Genomic DNA, 27,706 nt, shown 5'->3' with positions numbered 1-27,706 from the left:
AGCATTTATGTATACATTTGTCTATATCTATCTCGATTCGTTTTGGCTGTTACAAACAACCGTTATGTGAACAAAGTTAATATACCTTTGTGCACAAATGCGCTCGGGTATAAAAAAACTATAAATACATTGTTAATCATAAATAAATTTATGATTCGAAAAATAATTTTGAAATATTGTAAAATTTTATTTTTTTTTTTGGTTTTTTAAAGTTAAAGTTTTATTTACTTACAGCAACGAACAAAAGTATATGCACAGTGAATTTTTCGCAATATAGGCAAAGTTTCTTATTTATTTCCGATAATTTTTTATAAAAACATAGTTCATACTACACCAAAACACATAAAAATCAAATGTGTAAACTTTGTGAAAAACTCGGGAAAATTCAATAAATTTGCGTACTAATTTGCAACTTTCTATACAGATTTTTTATAAAATTTCCAAGTATGCAGTTTAATAATCCATTCAATTTTAGTTTATCAAAGTGCAAAAATTATCGGGAATAAATTAAAAACTTTGCATATATGTATTGCGAAAATTCACTGTGCCAAAACTTTTGTTCGACACTGTACATATAAAAAATACATACAGTAACTTCTCCTGTTACAATAGTAAAAAATATGTAATTTGTTTTGTAGTGTATTCTTGCGGTTCTTTAAATAAAAAATATATATCAGAAAATAATAATAATTTTTCGTATCAATAAACTCCCAAGCACAGGTTTGTATTAAAAAAAAAAAACCTCCGTAACACTTTATTAAATATTAATCTGCATATTTTATCAATTCGTCGGAATATATATTTTTTTATGTATGTTACCGCATAACTTTGGACTACGTTACGCGTTTTCTATAATTCTTTTTTAAAGGAAAGGTGGTTCCTCAGAGGTAGTCTCCTACTAATTGAGTGTAGATCCGATAATTAGGCCATGAAGAAAATAACGGTACACTTAAATTTGTATATGAGAATTGAAATCGGTTTTGTTTTTTATTTAAAATTTACTCCAGTGTTCACAGCCATATAGCCAGTCGTAGGCCATATTGTTTTGTTAGTTCAATTGTGGAACATTTGTACGAGCTGCTTCGGCTAATACTTCGGCTTTTTTTTATCTCGAGGTTAAGTGCATTGTTCGATGGGGTGATATCATTGCCAAACATGATAGTACTTTGTTTGCCATCAATGAACACTAACTTGACAGAGTTATAATATTCCACATTGATGCGAGCTTCAACAGCTTTGAATAATATTTGCGAGTATGGCTTTTAGTTTTTACCGCTCAGGTAGGTGGCAGGCCTATAGGAAATATTTCATAATCAATAATGTTTCAAATACTTTTCGTTTGACACCTATATTATAATACATACTTTATCTTATTAACTTAATTGAATTAAATTTTCGAAATTAGTGGCAACCCGAATGAAAAATATTTTCAGTAGTAAGGTTTCTTAAACCTTTTCAATTTGATACCCATATTGCAATATTTAATTTATCTTACAAATTTAATTTAATTAAACTTTTGCAACAGGTGGCAACCCCCCTCAAAATATTTTTTTACCTGTCCTGTAAGCCTTCATAACCTCTTTCTTTTGATATCTAATTTATCTCATTAATTTACTTAGACTGAAATTTTTTAAACAGGTGGCAACTCTCTATTTTTTCTGGTTTTAACCATCCGGATATTATAATAAACAAACCAAAAAATAAATAACAATATTCAAATCGGTCAAGCCGTTTTCGAGTCTTAGCGAGACAAGCGGACTGCAATTCACTTTTATATACAGTTCTATCTGGGTCGAGTGAACTAATTAATCCAAGACCAGTTCATAAAATGCAGATTGTTCACTATATCCAGATTGAGTTTTTTGTTCTTTAAAATCAATTTTATTGCGCAGTACGTCTTTTGAAGTTAAATTTTTAAGAACTCTGAAATGTCGTCTTTTCCCTCAGCTAATGCCAACACATGTTTCCTGTTGTTGTTCTATCGTTGTCGTCAAGCTCTATTAGCGGTAGACCCTGGAAGCGTGCAGCCTCGATGGGGTCTGTCCATACGGCCAGAGGCGTTAGCAGGGTGGGGTTCAGTGGGTATGCGAAAGAATGCTGCGAGTCATGGGGCTTCTCTCCGAATGCAGGGAATTCATTTGGCACATTTGCATTTATTCTGCTCAAGTATGAGTTCAACCTGCTGCAGTAGCCAGATCGAAGTTGGGCTATGGGGTCCGACTCTCCCGAGGCAGACGAAGCTCTGTCTCGTCCACGTCTGGTGGTTGCGTGCCCAGAACGGCATACACAGATCGAGAGTCTATATAACTGTCGGTAGGCTGTTGGGTCCAGAGGTAGTTTTTTGAACCCCCGGACTTCGTCCGTCAGTTCATAAAGATGCCTTTGACGTGCCGTCGCGGAGGTTCTTCCGCAAGCAGATGTCTGTTCGGGTACCTAACACGGTGACACCCTACTAGGAATTGCTTGCAGAGCATTGTGTTATGTTCCTTAATCGGGAGCACGTTGGCCTCGTTGCGCAGGTGATGTTTCGGCAACATCAGAAGGCATCCTGTCGCTGTCTGAGTGCCGTGTTTTGGCAAGTCTGCAGTTTCATTCACTGCGTCCTACTAGTCCCCGATAACCACACAGGCGTTGCATAGTTCAGAACCGGGCGGCCAATTGCCTTGTACGTTGCCAGCAACATTTCTTTGTTCTTTGTCTTAGGGGAGAGGGTTAGGCTCCGTGCAGGGACGAAGCGAGAAAACTCGGTGAAATAACCATTATCGAGCAATCGTCAGCATAAGAGACAATCGAGACTACCTCTGGTGGTTGAGGGAGCTTAGAAATGTAAATGTTGAACAGTAGTGGGGAAAGGGCGCCACCCTGTTGATCTCGCTGTTTTATTTTCCTATGTTTGCTCGATTTGTCTCTAAAGATCACTGACGACCATTCAGGTATTTCGCAGCCCACCGTTTGTCTTCTAGTAGCGTTACTTGAATAGTTCTATATAGCTATCGGGCGAGAAGACTCCTTTGTTGGACAGTTTCCCCGGTGGACAATCACCTCACGGTTGACCAAAGCCTGCTCACACCAGAGGCGAAGTTACAGGTCTTCAGATGGTCTTCCCACTTCTTCCGCTTATGTACGTTCACTAGTTGCCGAATCTCCGAGTTGAGATCCCTATACGGGGATTTACGGGATCGGCCTGGAGAAGGGATTAACCTTTTTGTTATTAAATTTGTCGTTACAGTTTCGAATTTGGAAGGAATTGGTTTTAAATTTTGTTCACTCCACAAAGACACAAAATTGTTCACTCTATAGAGTACTCAATGGAAAAATTTTCATGTTCACTCTTTCGAGGTGTTCGTAGCATCGGGTGTTCACTCCAGCCAGATAACACTGTATAAGAAATTGACTTTAGTGCTGTGGTCTGGAGGAATTTTTTTCTTAGAATTTTATGAAGAATCCGGATATGCTAGGAACGATGTCGGAAAACATCGATCCATACAAATTGACCCGCCCTAATGTACACCCAAAAATTTTAAACTTTTTTCGAATTTTTAGAAAAATTCTAGATATGCAGTTCTACAGCCCATTAATTTAAGTACGTAAAAGAAAATTTCTAGACGCTTGGAAATCGCGTTGCTTTTTAATATTTTTTTTTGCTGAAGATGCTAGGCATTTTCTTTTATATAAAAGGCACTTATCCTAAGATATAACGTGAGTGAATTGAACCCCTACTTGGCTTCTTATATTTTTAATAATAATCTTTAATATGGACCGCACTAAAAGCCATTTTATATAAAAACTCGTACGTGTCCCACCCGTGACAAACGTTGTCCCACCCGTGACAGAGGAATTTCGGATGTTTCTCTAATATAGCAATAATTTTTGTTGTAGTTTTTGCTTTGTTTGTATTCGTAGTTCTTTGTTTTATTACAAGACATCAAGTTCACACAGAAAAGTGAAATAAATTCTCAGAGTTTCCGTAAAATATATCTGCTCCAAAAAGCAGGTTCATTTATTTGTGCCAACCGTGACAGAAGAAATAACTCAGATATTTTCCATATGAAAGTAAGCTGGATTTTTTTTCGTATTTTGTAATGACCCATATAATAGTCAATTAGGTGTAGCTTTATCAAAATGTAGAATTGTTGAGTACCTTATAATTAAATTTAAACAAGAAAGAACATTTTTTCTGCACAAATGTCCCACCCGTGACGGTGGAATTATTAAAAAAGATAAGAGGGGGTTCAATTACTCACCTTTTATCTTAGGATAGTGCCTGTTATATAGAAGAAAATGCCTAGCACCGTCGCGATTTCCTAACGTCTTGAAATTTTCACTTTTACCTACTTAAATTTAATGGGCTATAAAACTGCATACCTAGAATTTTTCTAAAAATCCTGAACAAAAAGTTTAAAATTTTTGGGTGTACATGTTAAAGTTTGTTGAATTTTTACAAAGTGCTGTTTGTTATTAAGCGCATGCACAAGTGTGTGAGTCGATTCTAGTACAAATTGCTGCTCATGCACATGCACATAATATATTTTTAAAAGAAATTGTTTATAAAACATATTATAAAGATATTAAAGAATTATTTTAAGATTAGAGATAGAATTAGAAGTGTATGAGTTTCCCCATGCAAACCACACACATGTGCGTGTGCTTTATATAAATAAATGTAAAGTATACACATGTGCCTGTGCTTTTTACCAAATGGCACACACATGTGATGTGAGCAAATTTTTTTAATTTTTTATATGCACAGCACACGTGTGTGAGCTTAAAATGTTAGGATGTGCTGCGCATGTGTGTGCAAATACGAACCCTGGTAGTTATTTTTTAAAAGAAGTGAACAGTGTAGTAAAATATTTGGAAATTCGTTTAAAAATTAAAGAATGTTGTGGGGATAGGGGCTCAGGGGATCACACATTTTTATTACCGGGCACATTTTCTCTTGGCGGCCCTGTGCACATACACTCCACTTATACATATTTCTAACATTTTTAGATGCGAGGCATGTCGGAGAAAGAAGCTCACAAACTTACCGCTGAATTATTAATAAGGCTTAACTTACAAGACAAGGAAAATGACTTCGGCAACTGCCTGTCAGGTGGTATGAAACGCAGATTGTCGTTGGGAATTGCGATTGCTGGTAACACAAAGTAAGCATTTTCAGTAGTTCACGTGACGACTTTAACACATAAATATTTATGCGATATTTTATATTAAGGATATTCAGACTATCCTCGTTAATGTATTATGTAATTAGTTATCTGGTAACTCGGTAACACTTTCAACGCCCCTTATTCTTTTTTGGTTAAAATTACGTTCGAATCAGCTGGCGTGAAGTTATTTTATTTATAAACATTCAATAATTCCACGACGGACAGTTTTACTGAACTTGTGGGATGTCCACAATAAAATAATATTTATTTTCCAAGTATATTTAATGTATATTTATTTTAGTTAAAGTTGCTAGCACTCAAAATGTGACAGGTGTTCAACGAAGTTGGATAACAAGAGAAAGAGAACAAGTTTCTTCGTTGCCACTTGTTTACAAAACAATTAAATTAACAAACGCTCAGCGTCGCATTTCATGATTGAGAATGAACTATATTATATGTACGCCACATCACTCCCCCCTACGTAGGAAAGCGAAAACGTACTCGTCGTCCGAATTTTGTATGATATTCCTTGTGCTGAATGTCTTGTTTCGACGCGGTTTGGTTATCCTCGGCGACGAAAGCTGCTTTCAGCCGGTCGATGGAAACGTTCACGTCCTTCCCTCGGATATTGATTTTAAAAAACTTTTCCTTACGTTCTATTGCGGGAAATGGTCCCTCGTATGGTGGTTGAAGAGGCTGACGAACCGCATCGTTGCGCACAAAAACTGCTGGTGTGGAGTGTAAATTCATTTCCACAAATGGCAAATGCGCTGAGTTGTTTGTTGTGGGAGTTGGCTTCAAAGACTGCATGCGAAGGCGTAGCTTTTCAACAAAGTCGCATTCGTTGATGTTAGGCGCGTGTTGTTCGGAAAAGAATTGGCTAGGTAATCGTAGCGTGCTACCGTAAACCATCTCTGCGGAGGTAGCTTTCGGGTCATCTCTTCATGATGAACGGAACCCTAAAAGAATATTTGGAAGCACTTCGACCCAATTATCCGTCATGTGGCATTTTAACGCTGCTTTCAAGGACCTATGCCAACGCTCGATAAGCCCGTTTGACGCTGGGTGATACGCGGTGGTACGTAGGTGTTTTATGCCTAGAAGTCTGGATAGCTCTCGGAAGAGTGCAGACTCAAATTGCCTGCCCTGGTCAGTTGTCACTCTACTCGGCACTCCAAATCTAGCGATCCAGTGTGTGTAAAAATTGAAAGCGATTGTCTCCGTCGTCATGTCTTCCAACGGATATGCCTCCAGCCAACGGGAGTAGCGGTCGACTATCGTGAGGCAGTATCGATACCCCTTGCAAGGTGGCAATGGTCCGACGATGTCCATGTTTATGTGGTCGAATCTTTGTTCCGGCAACATGAATGTTGACAGCGGTGCTCGGTTGTGGCGCTGTACTTTGGCCTTCTGGCACTGAATGCACTGTCTGGACCATAAGCAGCAATCCTTTCGTAGACCTGGCCATATGAACTTCTCGGCGACCAGTTTTGTGGTTTTGGCAGCGCCTGTGTGAGACATTTTGTGTATGGAGTCGAAGGCTGGTTTGCGAAAGGAAGGAGTTAAGTATGGTCGGGCTCTACCGGTGCTCACGTCGCAAAAGATTTCGATGTCTGTGCCTGGAATCAAAAAAGGTTTCAATGTTAGGCTTGACTTTGAATTAAGTGAACTCTGAAACTCTGAATCGGCCTGTTGACTCTTTGCAAGCTTGGCAAAGTCCGTCGTGCACGTTATGTGTATGGCGTCGATACGTGAGAGTGTGTCTGCCACTACGTTGTCGTTTCCGGGGATATAACGAATGTCCGTTGTGAATTGGGCGATTAATTCTGAATGTCGCATTTGACGCAGGGGTGCCTTTTCCAGCTTTTGCTGGAACACGTATTGCATTGGCTTATGATCGGTGAGAATGAAAAATTCTCTACCTTCCAGCATGTGTTGAAAATATTTGACAGCTTTGTACGCTGCCAACAGTTCGCGATAATAGGTGCTGTATCTCGTTTGTGCTTCGGTGAGACGTTCAGAGTAAAATCCCAGTGGTTGCCACTGATCATTGTCGTGTTGTTGCAATACAGCACCCACAGCCGCTCCCGAGGCGTCCACCGTCAAGCTGAGTTTCGCATCGGGCTTCGGGTAAGAGAGTAGAGTCGCTTTGCACAAGTCGTCTTCACACTGCTGAAATGTCTCTCTCGCTTCGTGGGTCCACTCGATTTCGGATGTGTCATTCTTCTTGTTGTCTTTCACGAGTTTACATAAGGCTGTCTGCGTTTTCGCGGCGTTCGGCAAATACCTACGAAAGAAATTGATCATGCCGAGAAAGCGTCGAAAATCGCACGACCTTTCGGGCAGTTTAAAATCTCGAATAGCCTGTACTCGTTCCTATGGGGGTGAGATTCCGCTTCTGTTGATTGCGAACCCTAAGAATTTCACTTCAGATTGGCCCAATACACATTTCGGGCGGTTTATAACTAACTCGTACTCACGCAGTTTTTCGAATACCAGTCGCAGATGTTGGCGATGCTAGTTCATATCCTTCAACGATATCAAAATATCATCGAGGTATGGCCAAGCGAAGTCGTATTCACGGAAGATGTGGTTCATAAATCTTTGGAATGTTTGACTAGCATTTCGTAAACCGAAGCACATGAAGGGAAATTCAAACATGCCGAATGGCGTAGTGATTGCCGTCTTCGGTATGTCGGTTAGCTCAACGGGAATCTGGTGGTACGCGCGACGTAGATCGAGTGTGGAAAAAATACTACAGCCATGAAGCGAATGAGTGAAGTCGTGCAGATGAGGAATAGGGTACCTGTCTGGCTCGGTAACAGCGTTCAACCTTCGAAAATCGCCGCAAGGTCTCCATTCGCCATTTTTTCTTGCCATGTGCAGAGGGCTCGCCCATGGACTGCGAGATGGGCGACAAATACCTGCGTCTAGCAAGAACTGTATCTCTGCTTTCGCGGCTTTCAGTTTCTCCGGAGATAACCGTCTCGGTTTGGAGAAAACTGGTGGACCTCTGGTGACGATGTGATGCGAGACATAGTGTTGTGGTTGTGCGGTCGCAAAATTTTCTACCGTGATGTCTTTGAATTCACTCAATAGATCCTGGAACGGTTGACTTTTGTTGATGCATGATAAATACAACACTACCTTTTTATCAGCTGACAGCGAGCAAAGTTTGGCTATGTTTGTCATATCGTCGATGAGTTTTCGGTGTCGTAAGTTGACCGACAGGTTAAAATATGCTATGCGATGATGGCCTGTGACACGTCGGCAACGATAAAATTCCAGCGAAATTGGCGGCGAAGTCCCAAGTTGACAAACATAGCCTTTTCACAGTAAGTTGTTATGGTAGACTTGTTTGCTGCGTAGAGGAAGTTGTTATTGTCAGGGTATCTGCGTTGTTGTTGCGTCGGTGGAACAACGCTATTTTCAGCTCCCGTGTCTATAAGGAATTTGATTGCGGAGTTCTTGTCCAGAACGATGAGGCGGCGGTTCGTATTGTTGAGCCTGTCGTTGACCGCCATTGACGACAGACTAACTAGTTTAACTTTTTGGAGCATGGACTGCGACATTTCTTTGCGTCGTTGCCAAATTTGAGATGGTACCAACACAATCCATTCGAGTCGGCGTTTCGCGTGCCGGAGCGTGACGGAGGACAGTACCTGGTTCGACTTCTGGATCGNTACTAACTAGTTTAACTTTTTGGAGGATGGACTGCGACATTTCTTTGCGTCGTTGCCAAATTTGAGATGGTACCAACACAATCCATTCGAGTCGGCGTTTCGCGTGCCGGAGCGTGACGGAGGACAGTACCTGGTTCGACTTCTGGATCGGCGATTTATGTTTGCTTTTATAGAAGCGATCTCTTTTGTGATTTCAGCCAGCTGTTGCTCGATATTAGATTGCGTATGTGCGGCTNTTGCTCGATATTAGATTCCGTATGTGCGGCTGTTTGTTGCGTCTCGACTGCGCTGACATGTGGTGTATCGCTAACCTCACTTATTTTATCAGCTAGCAGTGCTACTTTGTCGAGAGGCTCATTGCTGATGGAAATGATAAGCCGCATGTTGGAAGGTAAACGACTCATCCAAATGGACTTGAGAATGTTGTCGTTTATTTCGCTGCCGGCCAAACTACGCATTTCGCAGAGGAGCTGAGATGGCCGCATGTCGCCGAGCTCCTGTTCCTGTAATAGTTTCTTTACGCGCTTTTGCTCGGAGTCAGCGAATTGNATCGCCGAACTCCTGTTCTTGTCATAGTTTCTTTACGCGCTTTTGCTCGGAGTCAGCGAATTGCGTAATCAAGCGGTTCTTTAGCGATAGGTACAAGTCGCTACTCGGTGGATTAAGGATTATATCACTTATTTGTGCCAGAACGTTGCTCTCTATTGTGTGGTACTTGGTTCTGTCAACTGGTTTCCTGATTCATCCTCGGCCATTTTGATTTCCGTCGGGGTCACCATATGTGGGATGTCCGCAATAAAATAAGATTTATTTTCCAAGTATATTTAATGTATATTTATTTTAGTTAAAGTTGCGAGCACTCAAAATGTGACAGGTGTTCAACGAGGTTGGATAACAAGAGAAAGAGAACAAGTTTCTTCGTTGCCACTTGTTTACAAAACAATTAAATTAACAAACGCTCAGCGTCGCATTTCATGATTGAGAATGAACTATATTATATGTATGCTTTCAGAGTCGTAATTTTAGATGAGCCATCTTCTGGTCTAGACATTGAGTCACGCCGTGAGCTATGGGACATATTGCTAAAATTGCGGAAAACAAAAGCTGTGTTAATTACTACCCACCACATGGAGGAAGCAGAAGTTTTAGGTGATACGCTTGCTATATTAGCTAATGGGCGTGTGCATTGCTCCGGTTCACCATTAGAATTAAAACTAAAAATTGGGCGAGGATACGTGCTGAAGCTCTGTATAAATAATTACCAAATGGAACAAGAGATATTGCAAATAGTACAACAGAACGTACCAGCATCAAAAATTTTGGTAACTGTCTAAGCGAATATGTTCCGAAGGATCAACTAAAAATCCTATTTTTCATTCAGACTATAGTACCGCCTGCAATGCACATAAGTTTACCGTACGAAAATAAGAGTGAATATAGTCGTGTGCTTCAGAAATTGGAACGACGACAGGTTGAACTTGGCATTAATTCAATTTCCATATCTGATGCTTCGCTGGAGGATGTGTTTTTGAAGTAAGCCATTTATTTAAAATTATTGGAATGTAAACATTAAATTATGTTCAATTATAGCTGCTTGTCCGAAATCGATGTTGTGGACGGTATAAGTATGGATAAAGAGGCACCTTCGTATAATCCCATTACAACTCGGGGGCCCTCCGTAGGTTGGAAGGAACAGATGGAAGCAATTTTTTATAAAAAAATTATATTTATCAAGAACCAATGGATCTATACATTAGTAATGGTAAGTTTTTCGTCTTTAAATGCTGTTTATTTTATCTTAAGAAACTGTGTTCGCAAAAATATTTGTGTAAAAGCCAATTGATTTAGAAAGATAATGTCGGCCATTTTCGACCGGTAGCAGCTTTAATATGCTTGTGCCCAACGTAGCGCGTATTGTTTCAGGCACTTAAACAACAGAATAACCATTATGATCAGGGTTCGGAAATACTCACTCACCTTCGTACGCGAACGCGAACGTGAACGTATCAAATATTCGGTAGCTATAAGTTGCATCGATACGTTCGCGACCATTCACTGATGTCGTTCTTGTTCATAAGTGAATGTAAATGCCGTGTTAAACATTCGCGGAAAGTTGGTGCGGCTAGAGATACTATTCTATGCGAATATTAATTGCATAAGATTTGCACCTTTCATTCGATTTTCAAAACAAAGGTACCAAATGGAAGGGCTTGGCCTCTAGATGTGCAGCAAGATTATATATTTTTAAAGTGTTGCCACCTGCTTATAAAATGATGATATTTGCACCGTTCGCCCGATTTTCAAATATGAGGTGCCAAACGAACAGGCTTGGCCAACAGATGGGAAAGTAGGGTTTATTTTTTGAATAGGGTTGCCTTTTTATATGCCCTCGTTTTCAGCTGATTAAGTTAAGCGACATTTGGACTAGTTTTTCCTATTTGTTCTTTGTTTATTTTATGTTTATATCTTCTTTATAAAAGTCCGGCCCATTACATAACCAGCACCACATAAATCCACATTTCAAACTTCGTACAAAAATTCCACAAACTTTAACAATTACCTACTCCCAAAAATTTCAAACTTTTTTTTAGGTATGCAGACTCGCAAAAATTTTAAGATTTACGTGAGCTGGACCGATTTAAATATTTTTTGAAAAAATACCTCAGATGACTGAACAGTTTAAGCTTAAAAAGTTTGCAAAAAAATATTTAAAAAATATTTCTACGGAATCATAGTAACGAGATTTTTGATGCTGTTTTTGAACATTTTTCAAAGAATGGTTTAAGAAAAACTTGAATAACTCAGCCAAAACCTTACCAATTTAGACTTATGAGCAGGGAACGGATTTTTAGGACATAAAAACTTATAAAAAGGCAAAATCAAATAACGAAATAGGCTACATAGAAAAGGCAAAATAAAATAGCAAACTAAGCTACGAAAAAAGGCAAAAGATGGCACTAAAAGAAGACAACAACCGAAAAATAATAAAGAGTACATTTATTTTACAAATATTTATTTTAGAAGTAAAAAGAGCAAAACTATGAACTACTTTCATTATATCGACCCCTTTGCGCAAAATTATCGTATGTTACAAAAGCCAAATTTTACAGGAAAGTGTTTTTTGTATTTTTCTCTGCTTTGGCAAGCCCCATCAATACCAAAGTTTAGATTTGCTGAGATAATTGAGAAGTATAACTAAACGCAGGCTTTTTTTTAGAAAGGTTTCTACATTATAATTTCTTAGCCCATATGAAAATTTCCCCTACAAGACAAAAATCATTGTCACATACGATGAAATTTACAGTAAATTTTTGGGGTAGCTATTGGGATTCAAGCCGTAATATTTGAACAGGTGATGCGTTATGCGTTGTAAAAAAGTTGCATCAAAAAGTGAATTTCGTAAAAAAAGTAACATATGTAGTGGCTCTTGTAGCTCCAAAATCATTTTACTTGTGACTTATTAGTGTTTTCTACCTCTGTCCATATGTATATATTAGCACTTCCGGCGATATTGCCCTGTGTAAGCTCGCTAAACATAGCTCCTATAACTATCATGATTTCTTTTACGCCGGGAAAAGTAGCGCTAGTCCTTCAAATTTATCTATTCATTCAGCTACACTTAAGGTCTCCTGTTGCAAAATTGAAGCCTGTCGAGTCTTTCAACCACAAGGCGTAGCACCATAAACGTCCTTTTTTTAAAAAAACGTCTTCAAGCAAAGTTTAAATTTTTTTGTTACTTTTTTATGAGTGCGGTGTACGATTAACTGGAGGTAAGCAAGTGTTAGCGATACATTTTTTCTATTTTTTGCTAATTTTAATTAGTTCAATAAAAAAAGACACCACTTATTTTTATTTGTAGGCATTCCCAATTTTATCAGACGCATATGTACCTACATTAGACTGCATCACTCCCCATACAAAAAAAATCGGTGCTATTTTTCCATTGGAATTATAAAATTTATTATATTCTTAAACTCCATTTTTAGAGGTATTTTCAAATCGGTCCAGCTCACTTAAATCTTAATATTTTTCCGAAATATTTTGGTGGACTTCTTAAAATATAACAAATTTTGCAATCCCGGCGGAAAACCTGCAACTTTTTTTGGTGATGCAGTCTAACCTACATACATTTTTATACCGTCTTGGGTGGTGCATTTTCCGCATTATTGTATCGTTGTACATTACAACGCTTCTCTCAGTAAGCTAGGCTTACTGTCACCACCTGATGAAGCGGAGCCTACTCTCGCAAACCTTGCTTCTCTCGGTGAGTTAGGCTCATCGGAACAAATTGAGGAAGCCTGTAACTCGGCCTTCTCTGCTTCCTGCCCACTTGTACTTCCGCGAGGAAAGAAAAAGCTACACTGGTGGAGCAAAGAAATCGCATCTCTAAGGAAGAAAAGCAGGAAACTCTTTAATGCGGCAAAGCGCGATGCTTCTTGGACTGCATACAAGGCAGCCCTGAAGAAATTTAAAAATGCCACCAGGAAAGCCCAAAGGGACTGCTGGAAGGATTATTGCGATAGTATAGAGGGTCAGTCGGAGGGAAATCGCCTGCGAAAGGTGCTTGCGAAAAGTCCGACGAACCCGATGTATATTCAGAAACCAAATGGTGACTGGAGGAAATGCTTGAAGTCCTAGTGAACGCGCACTTTCCGGGATGTACTGCGGAGCCCAACACCACGGTTATTATTTCTGAACGGCCGTTGACTTCAGCGGACTTTATTGACGTAAAAAGGGTAGACTAGGCCATAAAGTCCTTCCAGCCCTACAAATCTCCTGGTATGTATGGTATTTTCCCTGCCCAACTTCAGTCACCATCTGACGTTTTATGTCCGATACTTTTCTTAATTTATAAGGCTTGTATCAAACTTAGTTTCATACCCAACGGCTGGACCCTGGCGAAAGTTGTGTTTATTCCCAAGGGAGGTAGACCCTCCCACGTTAAACCAAGTGACTTTCGACCGATAAGCCTCACTTCTTTCTTTCTCAAGGTTTTGGAAAGACTTCTAGACTAGCAGATCCGACAGGAAATTGATGTAAATAATCTCTCTAGCTGTCAGCACGCCTACTGGAAAGTTAGATCTGTGGATACAGCTTTGCATAGTATTGAAAAGACTCTCGCTTTTAAGGAATTTGCACTAGGCGTGTTCCTAGATATCGAGGGTGCCTTCAATAATGTTCTCCCGGGAGCGGTTCTTCAAGCCCTTACTCGCCTTGGGCTGGATCACCCTATGGCCGAGTTTGATCATCGCCTCTTAGGCAGTAGAGCTATTTATTCGGAGATGGGGGAGGTATCTATAACAAGATATGCGAATCGCGGAACCCCACAAGGCGGTGTTCTCTCCCCACTTCATTGGAATCTAACGGTGGTTACCCTGCTGTCACGGTTGCAAGGTACAGGTTGCCAAGTCATTGGTTACGCGGATGATCTTGCCCTGACGGCAATTGGTAAGCACCCCCCAAGTTCTATGTGACTTACTTCAAGGCGCTTTACTCGTCATGGATACCTGGTCCAAAGGAGTAGGACTTAGTGACAATCCAGCAAAAACGGCCATGGTTCTGTTTTCAAAGAAGACGAAAGCTGTCCGACTACAACCTCCTTCCTTGAACGGTATCGCACTGACTTTCGCGGAGGAGGTTAGATATCTGGGCGTTATTCTTGACAGAATGTTAACTTGGCGGCGCAGTATAGAAGAGCGCTGCAAGAAAGCTATAACTGCTATGTATGCCTGTAAATCGGCGATTGGGAAAAAATGGGGATTGAAGCCTCACATTCTGAACTGGATGTACACAGCGGTTGTGCGTCCCATTATATTCTACGGCATAACGGTTTGGTGGCCATCCGTAGATAAATCTACAATAAGAAACAAATTAACAGCGGTCCAAAGGGTGGCGTGCATGATGATCACGGGAGCGTTACCATCGACGCCTACTAAAGCCCTAGAGACCTTGCTTCACTTGCTACCTGTTTACCTATATGGTAAACTCCAGGCAAGCTGTAATGCTATAAGATTAAATGCACTAATCAAATGGAGTGACACGAGGTTTGGTCACTCTAGAATTTTGGAAGATCTNTTAGATCTGTGGATACAGCTTTGCATAGTATTGAAAAGACTCTCGCTTTTAAGGAATTTGCACTAGGCGTGTTCCTAGATATCGAGGGTGCCTTCAATAATGTTCTCCCGGGAGCGGTTCTTCAAGCCCTTACTCGCCTTGGGCTGGATCACCCTATGGCCGAGTTTGATCATCGCCTCTTAGGCAGTAGAGCTATTTATTCGGAGATGGGGGAGGTATCTATAACAAGATATGCGAATCGCGGAACCCCACAAGGCGGTGTTCTCTCCCCACTTCATTGGAATCTAACGGTGGTTACCCTGCTGTCACGGTTGCAAGGTACAGGTTGCCAAGTCATTGGTTACGCGGATGATCTTGCCCTGACGGCAATTGGTAAGCACCCCCCAAGTTCTATGTGACTTACTTCAAGGCGCTTTACTCGTCATGGATACCTGGTCCAAAGGAGTAGGACTTAGTGACAATCCAGCAAAAACGGCCATGGTTCTGTTTTCAAAGAAGACGAAAGCTGTCCGACTACAACCTCCTTCCTTGAACGGTATCGCACTGACTTTCGCGGAGGAGGTTAGATATCTGGGCGTTATTCTTGACAGAATGTTAACTTGGCGGCGCAGTATAGAAGAGCGCTGCAAGAAAGCTATAACTGCTATGTATGCCTGTAAATCGGCGATTGGGAAAAAATGGGGATTGAAGCCTCACATTCTGAACTGGATGTACACAGCGGTTGTGCGTCCCATTATATTCTACGGCATAACGGTTTGGTGGCCATCCGTAGATAAATCTACAATAAGAAACAAATTAACAGCGGTCCAAAGGGTGGCGTGCATGATGATCACGGGAGCGTTACCATCGACGCCTACTAAAGCCCTAGAGACCTTGCTTCACTTGCTACCTGTTTACCTATATGGTAAACTCCAGGCAAGCTGTAATGCTATAAGATTAAATGCACTAATCAAATGGAGTGACACGAGGTTTGGTCACTCTAGAATTTTGGAAGATCTTCAAGAGGGCTTTAGGCGCCTGGACTACACAGTCCAGTCTACGGGACTAAAGAAACATTTCCAGACAAGGATCCCCTCAAGGGAAGAATGGGAGGAGGATTCGGTCCTGATATCGTATTCTGACTCAACAGCCATCTACACTGATGGCTCCAAGTTGGATCTGAAGGTAGGAAGTGGGGTATACTCGCAAGAACTCTCACTTAGCCTCAGTTTTCGTCTACCAGATCTATGCAGCGTTTTTCAGGCTGAACTAACAGCAATAAATGAAGCTGCCAGTTGGTTGATCGATTCTCTAATTAATCTGAAGGCGGTAACAATATTTTCTGACAGCCAAGCTGCTATTAAAGCACTTTATAAAGACAATTCTACGTCGAAGGTTGTTATGGAATGTAGACGTTCTCTTAATGAACTGGCAAGGTACTACGTCACTAATGTTGTATGGGTGCCAGGCTACAAAGACATACCGGGAAACTGTACTGCGGATGAACTAGTAAGGGAGGGAACCTTGTTGTCTGCAATCAGTACAGCCCGTAATGCGGGCATTCCGCTATCTTCTTGCAAGCTCTGGCTATAGAATAACTTTGTCGGACGGGCTAATATAAGATGGTCTGCGAAGCCTACTTGCAGGATAGCAAGACATATCTGGCCTAAGCTTGACAAGCGTAGATCTCGCCCTCTCCTCCACTTGGAGCGACCACTGCTGCGGCATGTTATTGGAGTTCTCACCGGGCATTGCCTGATGGGAATCCACGCCACTAGAATGGGTTTGCAGTCAAACGACTACTGTCGTAGCTGCCGCGATGAGGAGGAAGTCGAAAGCGTGGAGCATTACTTATGCCGCTGTTCTGCTCCGGCGAGAGCTCGCCGACGCTCGTTCGTCCATTATTCTTTTGAATGTCTGGCCGAACTGGATTCAGCCACCGTCTATGACTTTGTGCGCTTCATCAGAGCTACGAAGTGGTTCCATTACTAGGGTAAGAGGAGGGACATATGGAGTCTTTTGTACGGCACCACAACGGGCCCATGGTGGCCTAAGTGTGCCCCTTTTCCTGTAGGATTAGGGCAGCCGAGTTAACCTAACCTAACCTAACCATCGTTGTACATACATACATCGTGCCAAATCCTCTACGGGTAATTAATATAATGTATATACGTACACAAAAACGTCATTTAATAGTACCATTAACGAACATTCCTCTCTAGACTTGGCACTTTGTATATAATTCCTACAACTCACCAAGTACATAAGATAATATACCGGTGCCGTTAAACCTAGGTATGTGCATATGTACAGTCCCGCATAAGTGAGTAATCGGCACAAGGAGAGCTACCAGCAGGTGTCAGTTTCGCGCGGAGTTCCTAACATGCGGACTACTATGATTTTGGACGCAAAACCAGTGCCGTGTGGTTATTAATAATAACATACTAGCATATATCTCCATAGGGAAATAATCGGTTATCAAAAAAAAAAAATAATAATAATTAACGTGAAATCGGTAGAAATGAGGAGCATATTTTACATATGCACACTTGCATTGCGTTAGAGTAGCAGAAACCCGTTTTTGATGTGCTTTTTTCTTTTTTTTTTTAGTTTTTGTGTTACAGGAAGCTGAAAATCAAAGTATAAATTAGAATATATTGTAGTTAACAAAAAAAAAAAAAAATTGCATGAGATAAATTTTGTGCCGCGTGCTATATTAAAGAAAAGACAATATGCACAACTGTACAAGCAGTTAGTACAGAAAAAAAAGAAAGCTTTTTCATGAGATAAATTGTTGGTGCATGATATTCAATTCGGTGTACTAGGAAACTAACAAAAAAAAAAAAACCAAAAAAAACCATCAAGTGAAACTAAGCGAAAAGATTTCGACCAGTTTGGTATACAGTGCATGCCATTGGCAACATTAGTGTTTTTTTTTCTCTTTATCTGCCTTAGCAACACCTGAAAGAGCTGGATGGTCACTCACGCTATGAAAGATCTTTCATCGTGGGAACGCAACTTGTCATAAGTCCAATCGAACTTAATTTTTTTTTGCCATTTATGACTACATGCATATGGATTTTTAATGTTGGCAATGCCATCAATGTATTTGAGAGAGGTATAAGTATAAGCACATTAGCTTGTTGGTGTTTTTTTTTATATTTGCATTGTACATAATTAATATACACATACTCTAAACCATATTTTCAATTTAGTTCTAATTGTACAAATAGGTATACATACATACGTACATATTCACGTACGTCAGAGAGTAAGCGAGTTGTTATGGATTATGAGACTAGGGCCCCTATTATGAGTTACATTCGATCTTCGACTGTGGTCGAAAGTGCTGATCGAACGAATTTTGATTTGGTATTATGGCGCTCATTCGATGAAAAATAGCGCTATTGTGAACTTCGCTCGTTTATGTTGTTCACAATAGCATATTTTTCACCGCTGAGAAGCTTTGTTTACAAATCGAGCAAACTAAATAGTGTGCTTATACATATTTATGTAAATTTGTGCAAATTAAAATGAAATAAAAAAGAAAGCAAGTTTATAAAAACGTGGTAAAAATTAGTACAACGAAGTTCTGGGGTTCAACGATTCGTCAGCGGATGAGAGTTTAGTGAACTGACCAGGAGTAGTAAATGTTTAAGAGAGTTTAAGTGTAGTCTTTACAGTATATTTTTACATAAAATATATTTAAGAAATTTGTCTACAGATTTACTAAAAACTTCCGACTGTCTAAAGAGGCGTTTGTGAGCCAAATCTATTTAAAATATTTTAAAACTTCCCACAGATCTATGATTTGTTCTCAGAGATCGTGCCAACTGAGTATTGGGATTTTCCTTCACAAGTAAAGCAGCCTTTCGAGCTTGTGTTTTGTATTCACGACGTTAAAACTGCATGAAATTCATAAAAAAATTGTTTAAAATTAGTATCTACCCGCCAAAAAGTAAGAAAACAAATGCAAAATCATCCATTTTTCACAATTTTCTAACGCTTCGCTACCTCATCGAAAGCAAAATTCTGTTCGACAGAAAATTCGATACTCAACGAAAANCATAAAAAAATTGTTTAAAATTAGTATCTACCCGCCAAAAAGTAAGAAAACAAATGCAAAATCATCCATTTTTCACAATTTTCTAACGCTTCGCTACCTCATCGAAAGCAAAATTCTGTTCGACAGAAAATTCGATACTCAACGAAAATTTCGACACGGTTGCATAGCTCATAATACGAGTTTCACTTTCGATCTTCGATCTTCGATAACACTGTGAGACAAATGGTGGGGGTCAGTGATCGGGAAGGGTTCAAACTACCGGGGAAAGTTATATCGGTAAAAAAGAAGTTATAGGTGTCCCGGCGTTTCGCTGGGTCACGTCTAGGAATCGAGATATATCGATTTGAAGTTAGTAACTATCATATAGGGGAAATTGTGACCTTTGGTGGTCTTTTTTTTGACATAACTCGAGAACCACTAGTCCGATTTTGCTCAAACAAATTTAAAAAAATTAAAAAGTCCGACTTTGCTCAAACAAATTTAAAAAAATTAAAAATTACAATTCCTTTAATCTGTTCATATAACGTTTTTCTATATAATCAACAGTTTTGCCGGTAAAAATAAATGTATGAAGAAAAAAAATATTTTTTGCCTAAAATATTAAATTTTTGTATTTTTTAAATTCATAAAAAATCCAAAACGGAAAAAAAGGCAAGTCGTATTACTTTCACGCAAAGTCACATAACCTTTAAGCAAAATGAGACATAGATCATGAAAATCGATGGACGCGTTTCGCTTTTATTCACAATTAAGTGAAGGTATCTCATTTTGACAAGAATATTGATTTTATATTTCAATGAATTTGGATAATATTTATTATATATTATTTATTATTAACACGTAAAATTAAAAATTATTACAGGTAATTATTAGGTTATTACATAGATACATAGGTTATAAAAATCGATGGACGCAAAACTTATTTTCGTTTGTTTGCGCCCTTTACTTTCTTGCGTGGTGGTTCGCCCACTTGTTCAGACTCTGTATCGGATGAGGATCTGTCTTCATCTGGAAAAAATCAATTGTTTTTATTCAGTCAGATAACTTCATTTTTGTGACTTACCCTCGGAGGAAACTCCCATTGTATATTCTTCTTCTTCATCTTCATTGTCGGGATCGTACGTCTTTTGCGACCACCAACAAATTTCAGCCACCAGCGAATCGAGCATTACATTTATTTTTACCGGCAAAACTGTTGAGTATATAGAAAAACGTTATATTAACAGATTAAAGGAATTGTAATTTTTAATTTTTTTAAATTTGTTTGAGCAAAATCGGACTAGTGGTTCTCGAGTTATGTCAAAAAAAGACCACCAAAGGTGACAATTTTCCCTATATGATAGTTACTAACTTCAAATCGATATATCTCGATTCCGAGACGTGACCCAGCGAAACGCAGGGCCACGTATAACTTGTTTTTGACCGACATAACATTTCCCGTTGGTTTCATCCCATCCCGATTTTAACTGTCGCATAGTGTAACCAGCGAAGATCGAAAATCGAATGCAACTCATAATAAGGGCCTAGGATTAAGTGTTGGAATTTGGTTTAGTTAAATAAAATTATAAATATGGAATAGAATTAAAGAATTTGATTTCGAGCTATCGGCGGAGAGCTGTTGTGGTAGGGCTATAGGGATTATTCATCATATTTAGTTATGACCCTATGGATGATCAAGGTTGGGAGGGCAATATATCGGTTGGCATGTTCGTCTAAGCCGGCCGGGGCTAAGTCACTAACAGGGTTAAAGCCAGTAATCTCTTTTCTTTCCCTCTTTTCGAGTTTTTTATTCACAAAACTTTACTCTCTATAGTTGTAGTAACATTGAACCACAAGATGCATTTGGAATTTTTCTGGCAACCTTTTCATTAGATTTTTGCGAAGAAAAGCATTGAATATACTAAACGTGAGCTCGATGTGGGTTGATACAAGTGGTGCCCAATTTAAATATAGAACGTTTAAAACTTTCATATTACCAGAAATAAGACCTTTTTCCTTGCCTCTTACAATTAAAGGTAGAAAAGGCAAAAAACGCCAAATATCTTAAAAAAGGCAAAAAAAGGCAACATCAAATGAATATATCGATGGCTGAGTGGAAGATCGACCTATCTCGGCAGCCAGTTCGAAAACGCCCTATCTCAAACAACTTTTCAAGAACGCCCTATTTCAGAATTTAATTGAAAAACACCTTATCTCAAAATTCGGTTCAAAAACGCCCTATCTCACTTCAAAATGTATTGAAAATATGCTGATATAGGGCGTTTTTGAATCGGTAGCTGAGATATGTCGTTTTTGAAACGAATTCTGAAATAGGGCGTTCTTGGAAAGTTTTTTGAGATAGAGCGTTTTCGAACTGGCTGCCGAGATAGGTCGATCTTCCACTCAGCCATCGATATATGGAATCAGGGAAAGCTAAATTGTGGACAGACATTCTTAATCGAATATACCCTATCCTTTAGCAGAAAAAAGGCAATTTCCATAAAATCCGTTCCCTGCTTATGAGGTATCATTAGTAAAGTATTTCCTCACCCTTTTAATTTCTTTGTGAATAAGCTCATTCAAAGTATGAGAGAGGAAGGTAAGATAAACGAGTGTCATTCCATGTTGCATTAAGATATGTTGGTATTGAATAAAGAAAAAATTGGGACGTGAATGAGTTTTTTTGCAAAGAAATAAAAAGGGTGAGAAAATACCTTTCCACTGATACCTCATAAGACTATATCGGTAAAGTTTTGTAGCAGTTATTCAAGTTTTTCTTACACAAATCTTTGAAAAAAGTTAAAAAACAGCATCAAAAATCGCATTTCTATGATTCCGTTGATAGAATTCCTTAATATTTTTATTTAGATTTTTTAAGCTTAAACTGTTTTGTCATCTGAGGGGATTTTTTCCAAAAAATCCTTTAAGAAACTATTTTTATTCATAAAAAACTCCATTTTTAGAGGTATTTTCAAACAGGTCCAGTTCACGTAAATGTTAATATTTTTTCGAAATATTTTGGTAGAAGTTTTAAAATATACTAGGTTTGGTAATCGCACCGCAACTTTTGTTGGTGATGCAGACTAATGTACAGTAGAGTGGTCCAAAATAATAAAGTCGGAATTTTAATGCCGCCACCCCCTAGGATTGTTCTGAACCGAAAATAAATATAACCCTATTTTTTATTTTGAAATCAAAAAATATTTAGGAAGTGCTCACAGCGCTCAAAGTTTTCCTTGTATTTTATATGGGGAAAAAACAAATTTTCGTAAAAATGGCATAAAACTCTTAAAAATCAATATTTTTCAATCGTAAATCGTTTCTCTTCAGGAGACTTCAAATATTGATATCCAATTGTTTATTTAACCATTTTTTATGATTAAATATTTTTTATTGGTCCCCCCATTGCATTTTCAAGGACCCATAAAATATACTCACCATGAAAAAATTGTTAAAGGAACAATTGGGTATTATTACCTGGAATCTCCTGAAGATAAGCAAAGTTTTTCGATCGAGAAATATTGATTTCCAAGAATTCTACACTATTTCTACGAAAAATTGTTTTTTCCCCCAAATAAAATACATTGAAAACTTTGAGCGCTTTGAGCACACCCTACTTTTTTTTTATTTCAAAATAAAAAAATAGGGGTATACTTTTTTTTGGTATAGAACAATCGCAGGGGCTGGCGGCATTAAAAATGCGATCTTATTTTTTTACATACATTTTTGGACCACTTTAATGTACAGTAGTCGAAAAAATTATAGCCGCACCAAATTTTCACAAGTTTTAAAATATTATTTTTGTTGTTATTTAAATTTGGTTATTTTTTTATAGTTCATTCTTTAACAACATCCGTATAAATACAAGTTTAAAGGCAGTGTCGCACGATTGGGTATTTGTCAAAATTTGGTGCAAATCGTATCCCAATTGTTTGAATACCTAAATAATTTTCTTTATCCCAATCACGAAAATTAATTTGTTGAAATTTTTCAATAGAATATTACTGTATTGTACCAATCTTTTGACTACAAAAAAAAACTCCCATTTTTCTTATTTTGTACTAATCTATACAAATGTACCAATCGAGTGCAACTGCCCTAAAAACATATGCAATTTAAAATAAAATCAACAAATTTTCGTAAAAATTTCGAGTTTTTTAATTAGATTCTGAGTATGCGGTTTTGTGGCCCATTGAATTCTAGTAGAAAGAAGTACAAGTTTCAAATGGCTAAAAACTAAATTGATTTTTTAGTTTTTAAAAAACTTCGAAATTTGTACGAAAGTTTGATGATTTTATTTTATGCAGTTTTGTAGCCTATTGAATTCTAGTAGAATAAAGTACAAGTTTAAAATGGCTAAAAACTAAATTGATTTGTTAGAATTTTTAAAAAAGCTCGAAATTTGTACGAAAGTTTGTTGAATTTTTTTTTATATTGCACAAATTTGGAAACTTGGATTTACACGGGTTTTGTTAAAGAATGAACTATATTTTTATAAAAAAAAATAACCAAAATTAAATAACAACGAAAGTAATACGTTAAAACTAGCAAATTCGGCTATAATTTTTTGACTACTGTATGTATTTTTTAATATCTTTAATTGGACATGCACATTGTATAACAAAATTAAAAAATATATGCCTATTCTGCCTTTTTTCAAAAATCATTTTACCCTTTTTCAAGTTTCTAGTGCCTTAAAGGCCTACATTTGTACATTATTAAAAATCAACGCGATTTTCTAGCGTCTTGAAATTTGCACTTTAACCTATTAAAACTTCATGGGCTATTAAACACTGCACACCCAAACTTTTTCTGAAAATTCTGAATAAAAAGTTTACAACTTTTGTGGGATTTTGGTAAAATTGGTGAATTTTCATAATTTTTGTACAAAGTTTGAATTGTGGATTTATATGGTGCTTGTTATATAATGCGCTGGACTTTTATAAAAAAATATTAAACATGAAGTACGTAAAAGATTAGGCGAAAAAAGGAAAGTCGGAATTTTAATGCTAGGATTTTTCTAGCATTAAACGCCACTCGGCATTCAAGAGAGGACACAATTTTTGTTTGGAAGCATGTCTTTGTTGACGTGGAACGTCTCATATACACTTATTTATATTCCTAAACTTATGCTTGCGCGCAAAAGCGTTCGGAATTTTCAAATTTCACTCTAACAAAAGTTAACAAACTAATGGTTATCGATAGCCAGCGAACTTCAGTTGTGTTGCTAGTGGCCAAAACGATATTACAGATGGCAACTGGCAACTTTCAACTGACAACTGCAGTTGCTACAAAGTGTGTATACAGGCAATTACATTTTTGTGGTTTCTGGGAAGGTTTTTTGGAGCGTATTTAGGAGCGAAAATTTAAAAGTTTGCGATATATTTTACGTTTTAATAATTTGAGCGATATTAACATTTAGCAACGCAGTTTGATTTTACAGAATTCGGTGAAAATAACAAAACAATAACTTGAAATTTTAGTTCCCGTGGAATACGCCCTTTTGGCGAAACAAAAGCGAACACTGATTGCAAATTTTACTCTTTATCAACTGAAGCATCTCTTTTAAAACTACCGACACACCAAGTTTTTCAAAAATCAAAGAGGTGCGCAGGCTTTTATGAGCGGAGGTATTGAAGTTGAACGAAGTGGTCCATCTGTTTACTAACAAATTATAATAATGCTTCTTTTGGAAGTCCTCAATACGCTTTTAAAATGAACACAAAACGATAATAAAAGAAAAACCTTGAAAGCATTAACTTTTACTTACAGTGCACGCGGTAGCGCTAGAGGATTGGAATTATCCTTTAAATGTCGCCTGATTGAGTCCGCGTTCATGCACTTCTCTTCCTCTTAAACAAATAATTATGATGAGCTTAGCTTTATTGCTGTCTTTTCTATAAAACTCTTTATTTTAATAATTTAATTTTACTCGCACAGCTTGTTTACAGCCCACATAGGGGTATTTAGTCGAGTTATGCTGCCAAAATTATTTTTATGAATTTTTCAACTCGAAATGTTTAGAAAATACGTTTTTTGACATAAAGAGTTGAAAATGTTTAAAATCAAGTAAATATAGGTTAAAACATTAACAGAGTTGCCACCTGTTAAAAATTGTGTTCAATTGGTTAAATGAATTGCTGCAATATGGGTATCAATAGAAATGGGTTTGAAAACGCTTTATCTCTGAGGAACCTTCCAGGGTGTAAAAAAACAAACTCAACTTTAATTAATGGAATTAGATAATTCAAATATGTATCACAGTATAGGTAAGAAATGGGTGTATTCGAGGTGCAATTAATGCGGCAGTGTTACTCTTTTATGAAAGAGTATCACGTTCTACGCGAAAATTTGGGCGAAAAAAATTTTGACAATCAGTTACTCTTCATTGGCAAATCAAAAGTAACATACAAATTTTTACTGCGCAATTTCTGCAATATTTTAGAAAAGTTTAAGTTGAGCATCAGCAACACGTTATCAGGAAAGCAACAAGTCTGCAATATTGCGGTAATTATTACGTTGCTCGAACGAACCCAATCTAATAAAACTTGATAACAGTCTTTTTTATTGTTATTCCAAGAATCGATTTAGAGTGAATTAGCTCAGTAGGTATTGATTTATCGCAGTTTTTGGCTTTCTGTAAATTACCGTTATATGGGAAGTGGGCGTGGTTATCGCCCGATTTAAAGAATTTTTAGCAGTTATGTTAGATGTAGCCTAAGCAAGGCGTGTTTGGTACGGATTAGTGAAGCGGATACTGAGATACAGCATTTCATCATAAGTGGGAGGGGCCACACCTATTTTCTAAAAATTTGAAGTTATATTAGTATCCACGTATCCTCTGGGTAGCTGCCAAACACCCGCTTGGGAGCGAGCTAAACTTGAGAGGGCAGGGTTTGGATCCCGCCACGTAAAAACCCCTATAATAACATAATAACTATAATAATACCAAGCCTCGGATGAGACATCTTCTTTTGAAGACGGCCGCAGCAAAAATTTTAAGGAGTACGATCTGGTGGCATGCACTTGGAACATTGACCTGGACCGTTATCTTGTTGCAGGCAAGACACGGCCCGCCTCCGTGCAGCAAAAAGTCTGCGTCCAGCAATGTAAGAAATGCTCAATTTATTCGCCACTGACGCTCACACCTGCTCTCCGAGAGCACTCTTTAACAAACCGACATATGCGAGCACTAGACATTGACGCGACGGAGCTCCATCTGCCTCGGGAGACCAGGACAACAATAGCCCAACTTCGCTCTGGCTACTGCAGCAGGCTAAATTCCTACCTGAGTAGGTTAAATGCGGATGTGCCGAACGAATGTCAGGCATGTGGAGAGACCCCTCACGACTCGAAACATCTCTTCGCATGCCCGGAAAACCCCACAACCCTAACGGCGTCGTCCCTATGGACCGACTTGACGACAACGACTGAGATATCAGCCTATCTGGGCGGGGTTGTTGTAGCCGCTACAACAACAACAACAACAGAAGTAGAACCATATTTCTTGCTCATTAAATAGCGACCAACTGGTATCATGAGGAATGTCACGAAGCTGTAGAGAAAAAAGATGCCGCCTACAGGACTACTCTGCGAGCCATTATAAGGGACTGAAGAGGGAAACGAGACGTGTTTGCTTCAATACGAAGGAGAGCGATAAATATGTGAGTCCGAAGGGCTTGAAATGCTGGCCGACAGGAAAAACTCCCAAAAATTTTAACAGATAGTTAGGCGACTTACGGAAGGTTTCAACAGCAGGGCGAACCCCTGTAAGAACAACCATAGCGACCTAGTGATCGATATCCAGAATGGACTTAAATCATGGAGGGAACACTTTTCCACCCTTCTGAATAGTAGCAGCACTGAAAGTTGTGGAGAAGACGAAATCGAGCCCCTAGTCGATGACGATGGAGCCGATGTCCCACCGCTAGACTATGACGAGGTACTTATAGCAATCACGCCGCTGAAAACACGAAACTGCTAGAGCTGACGGCCTGCCATCCGAGCTATTCAAAAACGGCGGTGAGGAGTTGATAAGGTGTATGCATCAACTCTTATGCAGAATATAGTCGGATGAACGCGTGTACGATGACTGGTATGTAAGTGTGTTCTGCCCAATGCAAGGCGACCCCACCACACGCGCCAACTACTGCGGGATCAGCCTTCTAAGCATAGGTTACAAGGTCTTATAGAGCGTATTGTGTGAAGCAAAAGTTCACCGTCAATTTCATTTAAACCCATTGAGTGTTTTTGCATTTTAGTGGTCACAAACCTCGAGAAAAACGCGTTTAATGTTAATGAGTAAAAAACGCGTTGAAAAACTAAACACTGCCCTTGACTTATTGTCGGATACCTTATACGGGTAACAAACGGACTCGCTTATCTGCATAACAGCCTTTATTGACATTAACTCATGCATTTTCCTCTTTCAAACGCGCATAAGCAGCCGAACAAAATGCACGAAATTTTTGGGAATTAACTTGGATCAGGTTTATTTTCGATGACAACACTGGTAAAAACGTGTGGACGACGACTGGAATTTAAGTGTGCTCTGCGCAATCAGCCTTCTAAGCATAGGTTATAAGGTCTTATCGAGTGTATTGTGCGAAAGACTGAAGTCCACCGTTAACGAGCTGATTGGACCTTATCAGTGTGGCTTTAGGCCTGGAAAATCCACCATAGATCAGGTATTCACAATACGCCAAATCTTGGAAAAGACCCGCGAGAATAGGATCGACACACACCATCTATTTGTCGATTTCAAAGCCGCTTTC

At 38.7% G+C, this 27,706-nt stretch overlaps 2 protein-coding genes across 7 annotated transcripts in view; one reads left to right on the top strand and one right to left on the bottom strand.

The window, feature by feature from the left end:
* The window catches only part of Eato (Engulfment ABC Transporter in the ovary), a 245,032-nt gene that overhangs the window by 122,626 nt on the left and 94,700 nt on the right, over positions 1-27,706 (top strand). For all 6 annotated transcript variants that reach the window (XM_017638507.1, XM_017638514.1, XM_017638492.1 and 3 more), the window contains 4 exons: positions 4,993-5,147; positions 9,846-10,155; positions 10,215-10,366; positions 10,424-10,595. In XM_017638507.1, coding sequence (XP_017493996.1) covers positions 4,993-5,147; positions 9,846-10,155; positions 10,215-10,366; positions 10,424-10,595 — 789 coding nt within the window. The remainder of the gene's footprint in view (positions 1-4,992; positions 5,148-9,845; positions 10,156-10,214; positions 10,367-10,423; positions 10,596-27,706) is intronic.
* LOC108382140 (uncharacterized) overlaps positions 20,001-27,706 on the bottom strand; it is an 18,741-nt gene continuing 11,035 nt past the window's right edge. The window contains exon 2 of the mRNA XM_017638540.1: positions 20,001-20,145. The gene's annotated coding sequence lies outside the window, so the exon portion shown is untranslated. The remainder of the gene's footprint in view (positions 20,146-27,706) is intronic.

This window comes from Rhagoletis zephyria, unplaced genomic scaffold, assembly GCF_001687245.7.
Source record: "Rhagoletis zephyria isolate East Lansing unplaced genomic scaffold, Rhagoletis_zephyria_1.1 Rzeph_scaffold_00143, whole genome shotgun sequence".
NCBI lineage: Eukaryota > Metazoa > Arthropoda > Insecta > Diptera > Tephritidae > Rhagoletis > Rhagoletis zephyria.
This window is presented reverse-complemented; position numbering and strand designations above follow the sequence as displayed.